The following is a 12,112-nucleotide window of genomic DNA, read 5'->3' as shown; positions in this document are numbered from 1 at the left end:
ATAGTGCACTACGAGGAACTTGACCTAGACTTCATCAGCCTAAAGATAACGGGTGTGGCTTTAAAATACGTACCCTTAACTTAGACACATTTGATTGGTTATGCAACCCTTGAACTCCAACCTCAGCTATTCATGGGGATGGCTCATGCAGAATGTATTCACGTTGATTTCAACGACTGTTCTCTTGTGAACAGATAAGAAAATAAATGACTATATTATTGAGGTACACAATAAATAACATACGGAAAGAGAAGAGGATGCTTCAGAGAGTTGCTTTAAATCAAAGTATTTCAAGTGTTCCTGAACAGGGTTATCCTTTGATAGAAACATGAAATAGGGAACATTGATGTGACAACACAAAACTAGCAACGGTAACTGTAACCTTACCTTCTCAAAGGAGGGAAAAAAGAAAAAACAGAAAACTGCATACTTAACAATCTTTCTTCTCAATAATTTATCAACAAAGTAACTGGATACATCCAAGGCGGGGGTTGCTGTAATTTGGTTTGGGGTTTTTGTTTGCAAGCCTAGATCAAAATAGGAAGTGCTACATCACAAGTATAATCTCTGCTTCAAGTAAGTAATAAAGAATGTACAACAATTTCTTAAGAGTACATAATAAAATCCACCGAACTGCCTGAGACTTGATGAAAGGCACTAGTTTAGCTTCTGCTGAACAGGAATTCTGCTGTTGATCCGTTCTTTACATGGAAAGGTAAAATATCAGTAAGATACTCTTTAAATGACTGAAAATACATTTAACAGAAAACTCCTGATAAAAACAGTAAAAACAGCAAACTCCTGTAGAAACAGTAGCACTGTAAAACAAACTACTTCCATGCAGGATCATCAGAAAAGAAATCATCTGAGGAAAAAAAAGACTATTAAATCAATCAACTACTGATTACAAGTCACAAACACACTTTTTAACATGCCCAGTTCCCCCTCCCCATCCCAGGTGGTTCAAAAGAACCCAGAGGCTCAGAGAAAAAGCAATGAAAAGTTACACACTACAAAATACTATAACACAAGATTTTCTTTATTTCAGGACTGTACAAAGTATAAATGTAAAGATATAATACACCAAGGTAAACCTTTAAAAAAAAGGTATTTGAGTATTTAAACAACAATACTGCAATACTGCCATCAAAAAAAATGCCTTTATTATTTCCCGTTAGGAAATTTTACCTTATGGAGCGATACATCATGAAATCAATTGTTGTACATCTAGGGAATTTACCAATAGAGCTCTCTTCCACTGGGGTATACACTTTGATTTGTCTCATGTGAGTGTCTCTTCCATTTTGGTGATTAGCTAGAACAGCAATCTGAATCATAAATGTGCGAATAGGCTTCTTATGGGGATCTGTTAAAGGAACATGAATCCAGCCGCTTGGTTCCACTAATTCAAGTTGCTGTCAAAAACAAGACAAAAAAGCAAAGTATTCAGGAACAGTTAATATACATAATGTAAATGATCACATGATATTTAATGATATTAAACCTAATACAGAAGAGTCTTGCAGGTCAGATTTTAGTTACTTTTTAAAATCAATTTGAAGTAATAGAGTTGAAAACTCACAGCTAATTTACTGCTGGCGTAATTGAATAAAAAAGCATTTGACTACAGTTGTGTCTGCTTTTACCTCTCAGAATCTGCCCTTCATTTTGCACCTTAGGCTTAAAATAAAAAATGAATATAAAAATAGACTTGAATATAAAATCAAGTCAAAACACTACTATTTGTATCTTGCTAATAAAGTACACTACTCAAAAATGACAAAAATCTGCATCTTTAAATTGTTTGAACCCTTATCTACACACCCTGATATAAAGTATGCTAGAATGACTTAGATAAGAAATTAAATCCACATGAGCAAGTTTTCAGAATTCCTTCAGTTATTAGAGGGATTGAAGAGGAGTAAGGGGAAGGTGACAGAGGAAAAAATACAGGATAACTCATGGACTTCATATCACCATGTAGTTATGTGTGTTAAGACAAATGCCTAACCAATTAATAACTGCTGCATGGCCATTTAATCACATTTTGAGGCCCATTTTGACTTGACTTTCACACAACAAGCCAAGTGTAATTTGATTATTTTTCTTTTTTTTTTTTTCCACTTCTGATCCTACAGAAACCAATGTCAAAGCAAACAAAGAAATGCATTTTGTTAACTCTAAACCACACTACTGACACGTCAGCATACTGAAATCCAGCTAGATGTTATGCAGAAGTGTGGTGACAGCTTTTGTTTAAAGCTAGTTGCCCAACTTCAAAGCACAGCTCAAAACACATATAGAAGAGCACACAAGTCAGAAGCAGTCTTCCAGAGGGGGGTGGGGCAGGAGATCAGTTCTCCATAAGCAAGTGAATTTCACAAAGCTAAGCAAATAGACTGCTCTTCTTAGCAGATGAGTTCCTCTGTAGAAGAGGTATGCTTTGAGCAGATCAATATTCCCATTTTTCTCCTGAACACGCTGCAAGACAAACATCCCATCAAATGCTTAAAAAGCCTTGATGAAGATTTTTTTAAAAGATCCACGAGATCTACTGATCCAGAGGCATTACCAAGCACTCTAAGGGAATGACCCAAGAAATAAGGGAAGTCAAAAGTACACTTGATGACTGCTTTAAGGTTAAAGAGACAGAAAAAAACAACTCACACACCTGTACTTTAAGAAAAGATTCCAGTGCTGCAGGCACTCCAACAAATCATTTTCAAATTATCAGATTATTTTTTTTTGCATAGGAAGCTTCAGGTAGCAGTTAGCTTTAAAAAGGAATAAAAATGATCTACTGTTGAAGCAGCTTTATGTAGGGAAATTCATCATTGTGAGGTAGTAGTGAACTGTTTAGCACAAGCATGCTTTCTATCTCCACTGTAAACAGAAAGGATGAGGATCCCAGTAATATGTTATTCAGCTAACGCTAAGGTAAAGTGCCTCTGATTTGGAATAGAATTAAGAGATTATAGCTAACTGAATTTGCATTTTAATATTATTTTCAAAGTTTACAAATTTTGACTGATGATTCAAAATGAAAATTTAAGTTCCAGAGCTAAAAAATTGGGTTTTTATGCTTGGATCAGTATGAAATGGATTAGTTAATAGACTTTCTTTAGGTTGACGCTATTGGTTTCAGGCAGATCTAAAACAGTCCAGGTTTGTTTATTTTATTGGCAAAGAAATTGCGAAGAGTGAAATGACTCCAGCTCCAGAATCAAACGAGGTACCAAGGGATTGGCAAAATTGGACTACTTTTTCAAAAGGAAGTTAGATGCTTATGGCTTCCACACACACAATCACAACCTAAGAAAACTACTAAGGTCATAAAGATGAGCACTTCAATGTTGAGAGTTGCAAATGCAACTCTGCTCAGTTTCCCCATGTCGTAGGGCATCATTTTAAATTAAATATTTATCAATACTTTGTTTCATCCCTTATCAATGGAAGCTAGTCATATGCTTTATCTGTAGCATGTTATTTTTCAATCCTGCTATATATGCAATGAATTTCTTCCCTAGCCTTTCTAGGATGGTGGGACTAGTAGCCTCTTCATCTGTAAAGCAGTCAACTGAGACATTAAGTTACTGAAATTATAATATCCCCTAGTTTCAGATGTCAAATTTGGCATGCTTCGGAGCTGATTTTTCCTGACCTTAGTAACATACAGTATTTTGCATGAAGTTTAGCTCCCACAGAGTCCACTTGCAGCTGTAAGTGTTCACATTTCTGCAAGTTAATAACATTCTCAAATCAGCCACTGGAACACACGATATATGAGTAGCCACCTAGGAACACGGTTATTTGAGTGTACTGTGTAAAAGAGACCATGACTAAGCACAGATTGCACGCAATTCTTTGAGCAGTACTCAAAAGAAGTCTTTGTGGCTGAGAATTATTTTATTCCTTAACTCTCCTCTGCTTCGCTTACTCCACATGTTCCAACTTGTGTAACAGTTGAATACACAAGCCTTTATTGCAGAAATCCTCGACTCATCCCCAAAATAGACCCCACTCTAATCCAACAATTGTCTCTTGGAAGAGATATACGAGACTCTTGAATGAGATTGTAGGGCAGACTACAATAGAGCAAGAGGTCTGGAGTTAGATGTAGACGTTTGAAAAAAAGTGAGCTCTTGATCTCATAATCTAACATTCCTGTACTATAACTTTGTTGTTGTTGTTTGTTGTTTCTCATTTACTTGTTTTTAATTGATGCCTCCATAGCTCAGCAACTAGTACTCATAGTTCATTCAACTACTGAAGTTTAAATACAATAACTATTATCTGAACATCCACCAGAAAATGAAGTGATATTTTGCCAGTGATGCACACATTTTGTGTAACCAGAAGAACGCTACAAGTGAGACACGCAAGCACTCCTAAACTCTATTCTCTTCTATATCTGTCATACTCTTTCAGACAAGTAAGATGATTTCTTTTTTTTCAAAGAGCCCAGGTCCATCGTTTTAAAGAAGGAATAGGACATGGGAATAGGCAGTAGTAGTACAAGACAAAATGCTGCCCACTCTTAGTTCAATGTCAGCACCCAGATCCAGCCACTACAATTTGTAGCAGAAATGGGATGAAATATGCAGCTCAGTTCTGCCTGGAGCATTCCCAGTGCGAACAGAATCTAAAGGAAACTTACTGTGAAGTTTTAAGAAATTCCTATTAAGCCCATGCAAATGGCAATCTTTCAAAGCCTTGTAAACTGGCCTGGAAATTTGGGTGGATTTTTACAGGGAGGCAAAAGGCACATCCTCAACACAAAGGCTGAAGTCTTGCCAAATTTCAAATCCTTGCTTCAGAGCTTGGGGGCACTGGAGCATCAAAGAAGGACACCAGAATATTCTCACACAAGCAAAATAACATACTTTTCACTAGCCTTATTCTTGGAACAGAGCTCCTTTGGCTGTAACTTTCCAAAAAAATTCTCCCAAAGCAGACATCTGGCACGAAAAAATCACAGTCTGAACTGAACTTTGGCAAAAGTTTTAAAGTAACTAAGAGTTAAGTCTTAAAATAGAAAGGGTCACACAACCTTAAGTACAGGTTGCCATTAGCGATTCTACCTGCAGTAAATACTATACTTTAAAGCCATTTCAGCTGACTTTGCTTCAAACCCTATTCTTTAAAAATACTAAACACTGCGTATAGATGTTCCATGCTAACTCTAAAGAAAATGTGACACTTCCTCAAAATGGATTTAAGTTTTTTCCTGTATTTTTTCCTCCTATGTAGGTCATTTATTAAGAATCAGTCACCATTAACTGGTCCTCCAGGAAAGTTTTAAATATCAGCTATGTTACTAATTACCTAAGCAAAATTAAAAACTGGAAGTTTCTTTCTTTGTTTTATCAGAGAAGATCAAATAATTAAACAAAGTAAAGAATCAATGAGAGTTAAATATTAGTAGCTCTGGACAGTTCCTGTAGCTCTAAGCTAATCCTATATATGATGTGCTAAAAATTTGCTGTTTTAAATTCATTTCTAATATGATAAATTTTGTGACCACTGGTAAACAAGCAGAGTGTGAAAGTCAAAATAAAGGAATAAACAAAGGGATAAAAATTGAAATAGAAAGTCACTCACCTGTCCTTTGCTGCTGTTATATACTCTTATCTATCTCTTCTCCTGCTTTCTCTCCATTCCTTTCTTATTTTCCTGTCCTTTGTGTGCTATGGCTTTACATATGGATTACTCGAGTAGGAGTATATGTTATTTTGAAAGCCAAAGTAGAAATAATGTTGTCAATGGAAAACCCCATCACCAAATTAATAACCCTGTTTCTTCGCTTTCTTGTATAGTCCAGAGGTTCTAGAAAACTCCATGCGCATTTGGCAAAGATACTACTACCACTAATGGATGCTCTACCATAGAAGATGCAAACTCCACACACACAAAACATCAAGGCCAAAGCAAATTGAGACTACACTTCAGAGAGATGATAAAATACAAGACCAAAACTTTAATAAGAAACTTGTTCTATGCTGGTTTTTCAGGCCTTATAGATAGTCAAAATCATTCAACTACTACACTTCTTCCTTTAAATTTAATAAGGAAGTTACAAGACCTTTCCAGCAGCATAGCATTAAAACTATTTACATTAACCACTTCAAAGAGAAAGAAGTCACAGTAAGGACGGTGTTAATAGGCTATGGGCAGCAGATAGAAAGAAATCATCCTGAATCAACCACGACAAAGCAACACAGGTAGACAGGAAAAAGTCTTACCAAAAAAAAAAAGTAAAAATAAAATAAAAAAAGACAGCAATCCTACACCCCTTCCCCTCCCCCAGCACCTCTCCCAAGAAATCCCCATCAGAATTAGTGAAACATGGTTTTCTGCACATTTGTCCCAGTCACCTACCCTGGACCTACTCTTTGGGTAGGAGGGCACACAAGCCCAGCTATGGTTGGTTCACAACTCTGCATGCTGACTGCCAGCAGCATGCTGCCTGCCTGGTCAGCCATCTACTACCACTGCTGAGGATGGTTGTGAAGCTAATGAACATTCTCCTCAGCAGCTGAACTCCTCTAGCCAGTCGTAAGCTCACAAAAACAAGCTGAATTCACTGCTGAATCCCACAATTCAGTTGTTAATTTCAACTGCAGTTGGCCAATAACAGCACAATAGCACGCACAGATACAATGACCATAGACTACGTTTTCCTTATCTGTCCACAAAGGAACAGTTCAAGTTGGACAACTCAACTAGACCAGGAAACTTACAATTTTTGAGATTAGAGAAATTTGCTTGACAGCAAGTGAATCATGAGCAAGTCGTGCTATTTCCAAACATCAGGAAAACAACTAGCATAGAACACCTAAAGATAACCGATACACAATGCAACGTGATCTTGGCAGCTACTGTTAACTAAAGAATTACATCATCATGCTACAACCTTTACCTCACACAGCATATTTCAAAACACAAACAGTTTTACTGTTTCTTGAGGCAATTATTTCAGACTAGTAAGAATTGGTTAGTCTTTCCTGATACACGAAGCCACTAATTTCATGTGGTCATTAAAGTGGGACAGGGCCTGGATAAACTTGCCTTCTTAGACAGGGATGATTTGAGTACAGTAACTCCTTTATGACCTCTCTGCAGCTACCTGCCTAAAAGAGTATATACAAATAAAAGGTGGTTAAGGCCTTCTTACATCATTCCCCAATCTTTCCCATACAGTAGTTTTTTGAGACCAGTCTGGTGTCATATTCAAATTAATTCATCTTCTACAGGGTATCCACTTTAGAGGGCTAGAGCCCCAGAATGTACATAAATACTCTGCAAGAAGTCTGCCCATGAATTATTTTCACACCTGAGCACCACACTGTTGTTTCTTAGAAAGTGATTTATCCAAACAAATTTTTCTATTGTACTTAATCCTTCTTAAATTGAACATTGACCTCTTTCCTATATTCAGTGATATTCTGTTTAAATCCTGTGGTCTATTGAAAGTGGTATGTAACTCAAACTGCTACTTCTACTAAGCTTATAATACCGAAGTTGTTTGTTATATTTACAGTAGCTAACACCCATTCAAACAATGCAGGATTTTTGCTGCCCTACAAAGATATAGAAAGGACAAAACCATTACAAGTAGTTTCATATTCAGGGTCATTACAAACATAGCCCAAAGCATATGCTAGACAGGGCTCCCAGATACCAGAAGGATGACCTCCTCGGTGCATATACAGGAAGAAGCAGCAGTTTCCGTTTTCTACGTCTGCTGGAAAAATTGTTTTTCCTGACGAAGCAGAGAATTACTACTGCCATCACAGCTTTAGCAAGGTACAGTATAATTCTCAAGATGTTCGTACTTGATCATCTGTACTACTACGACTGCCTATAAAACAGGCTGTGAAAACAAGCAGCACTTGATTTTGGTCTTTCTACTTTTCTTGTAAGACTGTCAAAGCCACCTCTTTTTGAGTGACTTGCCACCTTTGAAATTGAAAGAAATGGCTAAACTCTTCATATTGCGGGACCTCTCTCAATTATTTTTCAACTATCTTGGGAATCTGGAGAGGTCCCAGTAGACTGGAAGCTGGCAAATGTTCTGCCAATTTTCAAGAAGGGTAAGAAAGAAGACCCTAGCAATTACAGGCCTGTCAGTCCCACATCAGTGTCTGGTAAAATTATTGAGAAGATGAAAATTATTGAGAAGTCATTGGTCCCAGCCAACATGGGTTCATGAGGGGTAGGTCCTGCCTAACAAATTTAATTTCTTTTTATGATAAGATCACCCATCTAGTCGATCAAGGGAAACCAGGTGATGTGATCTTTTTGGACTTCAGCAAAGCTTTTGGCACTGTTTCCCATAGGATCCTACTGGACAAAATGTCTAGCATTCAGCTAAACAAAAACATCGTGCAATGGGTGAACAATTGGCTGACGGGCAGGGCTCAAAGGGTTGTGGTAAATGGGGCCACATCTGGCTGGCGGATGGTCATTAGTGGGGTCCCTCAAGGCTCCATTTTAGGGCCAATCCTCTTCAATGTTTTTATAAATGATTTGGATGTAGGACTAGGTGTTTTGAGCAAGTTTGCCGATGACACCATACTTGGAGGAGTTGTGGACTCGGATGAGGGTGGAAAGGCCTTGCAGAGAGATCTGGACGATCACCAACCACATGAAGTTTAACAAAAGCAAGTGCTGGGTCCTGCACCTGGGACGGGGCAACCCTGGCTATACGTACAGACTGGGCGATGAGATGCTGGAGAGCAGCCCCGCAGAGAGGGATCTGGGGGTTGTGGTTGACAGCAAGTTGAATATGAGCCAGCAGTGTGCCCTGGCAGCCAGGAGGGCCAGCCGTACCCTGGGATGCATCAAGCACGGCATCGCTAGTCGGTCAAGGGAAGTGATTGTCCCGCTCTACTCTGCACTGGTGTGGCCTCACCTCGAGTACTGTGTGCAGTTCTGGGCACCACAGTACAAAGAGGACATTAAACTGTTGGAGAGTGTCCAGAGGAGGGCAACAAAGATGGTGAAGGGCCTAGAGGGGAAGTCATATGAGGAGCAGCTGAGGTCACTTGGCCTGTTCAGCCTGGAGAAGATGAGGCTGAGGGGGGACCTCATCACAGTCTACAACTTCCTTGCAAGGGGGAGTGGAGAGGCAGGTGACCTATTCTCCATTATCACCAGTGACAGGACCCGTGGGAACAGTGGCAAGCTGAGGCACGGGAAGTTTAGGATGGACATCAGGAAGAGGTTCTTCACCGAAAGGGTGGTCACACACTGGAACAGGCTCCCCAGTGAAGGAGTCACTGCACCAAGCCTGTCTGAATTTAAGAAGAGATTGGACTGTGCACTTAGTCACATGGTCTAAACTTTTGGGCAGACCTGTGCGGTGCCAGGAGTTGGACTTGATGATCCTTATGGGTCCCTTCCAACTCAGGATATTCTATGATAAATCTAAGTTTGCCTTTCTACATGCTTAATTAGTTCTTACCATAGAGTTATATTAAAAAAAGACCTTTTCAAAGCAGGTGTTCTCAATAATGTATTCTTCCAAGCAGAGGAAGATTTTAATAAAATAAATGCTGTTTTCATAAATGAAGCATTTATCAATACAAAGACTTTCTCCAAGTTGTGTAATTAAATACGTGAAAGCCTTTTCCCTGCTTAGCTTACTTATTTTATTCCCAGCTATCCAAATATGTTTCTACAACAACTAACAAGAAAGAAGGCTGGTCCAGTTTACAGAAATTTTCTTTCCCTAACTGTCATGCCCTACCACACAGCTATCAGAATTCACAATCAGTAGACCTATGCATAATGCCAGTATTTGAACTGTCAACACTGGAAGTAGCAGAGCTTGGGCTTCAGCCATCACTTCACTTAGGAAGGAAGAGAACCAGTTAATAGCAGTGATGCACCAGTTCCAACAGAAAAATGAAGCAGATCCAAAAGAAACTTCGCAAGTTCCAAGTGAGTCAAAGGAGGGACACCACATTAGCAGCTTAACAAGAATCACAGAAACATGCTCAAAGAACCCACTGTGAAAAGCACACTTCTTTGCTCTAACGAAGCAACGACCACCTAAGGAGGTGGCTCTGTGGTCTTAATCAGTCACCTCCTTAAACGGTCAAGAAATCTAACTTCAGTCCATTAGGCAGAAGTTTTCCATTCTTCCCAACAGTAGCTGCTGAAGAGTCTAGAGGAGCACACCCCATCCCTCAAGAAGATTCAACTGTAATTTAGGCAGACAGGAGACTAGCTGTAGAATAAGCCACATTAGGCAGTGCTACATGCAGATATTTAAGACTCATATCATATATAATCTTTTTGTTCAAACGAGCTGAAAAGAAACTTTTAGGAAGACTAGGAAGGCTGAAAAACAGAGGTCAAAGATCCTTGCAAAAAAAAAAAATTAGAGAACTTTCTTTAGACTATTCTACTCCAGATTAAAACAGTCAAAGTTAACCAATACCCAGGTAGTAAGGAATTGTACCTGATTGAAATACAAATAGCAATAAAACAATAAACATGTCACAAAATATGTGCCTAAGCCTAGTAGTACTACAGAAGTCCACTAGACCAGAGACCCTGAAAAATTTACTAGAAGGACACTCAATCAGCTCAGTAAAATAACAGAAAAACACTATGAAAAATGCCAAAATACGAGGCCACATTTTCAGAAGTACATTAAATTTGCTGTCATTTTGTACAGATCAGTTTTCAACACATCTTGTTGAGTTTCTCTCAAAATTATTTGTCCCCATATAAATGATGAAATGCGTCAAGTGTTCCAATTCAGTTTACGCAATTAAACAGCTTGTGACAGTGCATAAATGTCCAGCCACTCTTCCTTTCAATCATTTCTAAACTGTGGAATGAAGTGGTAAGAAGTCTTGTGAAAATTAAATATTCTTTAGAAAACACTGTAAAGTGGCACTTCTGCTTTAATGAGTCAAGCAAAAGCAGCTCACCACCTTCTTGAAGATCTTTTACAGTGATCTAGTAAAAGACAAATACTACACAAGTTGTAAAAGAACAACAGACAGAGGTACAAAAGGATTCAAGCCCTATACAACTGTTTTTATTTTTTAAACAATACTTAGTAAATGGGATAAAAACACGAAGTTTCATCTAGTGTGATGTCTGGAACTAAAAACGTAACACTTACACAGGTATCACTGAAAATTTTAAGTACTTTTTGCACATGAGAAATCCAACTAGATGGATGGATAATCTTCAGAGATCAGGTTTTGTTGTTGGTTTTTTGCATTTTATCAGGAATGACAAAAATGTTTGAAACTTGATCCCAAGTTTATTGGAACCATGCCCCCCACTCCAATACCCCATTGCCATTACTACTAACCTGAGCATCAATACATGTCTGCCATGGCTATCCAACAGGAAACTGTGATATGGAATTGCATATGGGCATTCCCTTTTTGCATCATCTCAAGGACACAAATATATTTGAAGAAATAGAAATCCTCAAAACCAGTATATTGTCAGTGTCATGCACAAGTCCTGTACTGCCTTCCCTACAAAAAAAAGTCTTGGTCCATTCTCATTTCCTTACAGTTTAACACCTAAATTCCTAGCATTTCCAAGAACAATAGGGGGGTTAATCACAGTAGCCCAACTACAACACCTCCAAGAATCACAGTTACTGTAAGAAAATAGGTACTCTACAAAAACACATCAATAGGTTCCCAGCATGGGTAACCAGCATGCCACGTCCCATCTACATGGTAGGCAAGAATTAGCAGCTATGATGCTCAAACAGATTCTTGTACTGCCTCTCTGGATATCATATTCAGACTACAGAAGCACAACACATGCTGGACAGTGTCAGTGAGTTATATCACATTGCCCCCTTGTAGATCACAAACTGGAACATTTCCGAGTTAAGCAGATAATGTGAACTAAGTTATAATGCAATCTAAGTTTTCATTTAGCAGAAGTGATTCACTAGCCAACTTGTGAAATTGTTTCACTGACAAGTGCATTTTGATATTCTTCACAACGGAGTGCCCTGATGTTTCGAATTTCCCCACATAGGATGGGTGGGTTTAGGGAACAGTTCAAATAATTTGATTCTACCTATAAAACAATGCACTCTCTTTCCAGATGTACTTCATTG

General features: G+C 38.5%; 1 protein-coding gene across 6 annotated transcripts in view; it reads right to left on the bottom strand.

Annotated features, from left to right (window-relative positions):
• The window catches only part of ANAPC10 (anaphase promoting complex subunit 10), a 155,066-nt gene that overhangs the window by 106,465 nt on the left and 36,489 nt on the right, over positions 1–12,112 (bottom strand). For 2 of the 6 annotated variants that reach the window (XM_080588706.1, XM_080588705.1), the window contains one exon: positions 1,142–1,415. The exons of 3 other annotated variants lie outside the window; for them this stretch is intronic. In XM_080588706.1, coding sequence (XP_080444832.1) covers positions 1,185–1,415 — 231 coding nt within the window. In that variant the 3' untranslated portion in view covers positions 1,142–1,184. Of the gene's footprint in view, positions 1–1,141; positions 1,416–12,112 lie in introns of those variants that run through there. One more of the 6 variants, XR_013949870.1, reaches the window with a different exon arrangement.

This window comes from Anser brachyrhynchus, assembly GCF_964034855.1.
Source record: "Anser brachyrhynchus genome assembly, chromosome: 4".
Taxonomy (NCBI): Eukaryota; Metazoa; Chordata; class Aves; order Anseriformes; family Anatidae; genus Anser; species Anser brachyrhynchus.
Note: the sequence above shows the minus strand (reverse complement) of the source record. Positions and strands in the feature narration are given on the sequence as shown.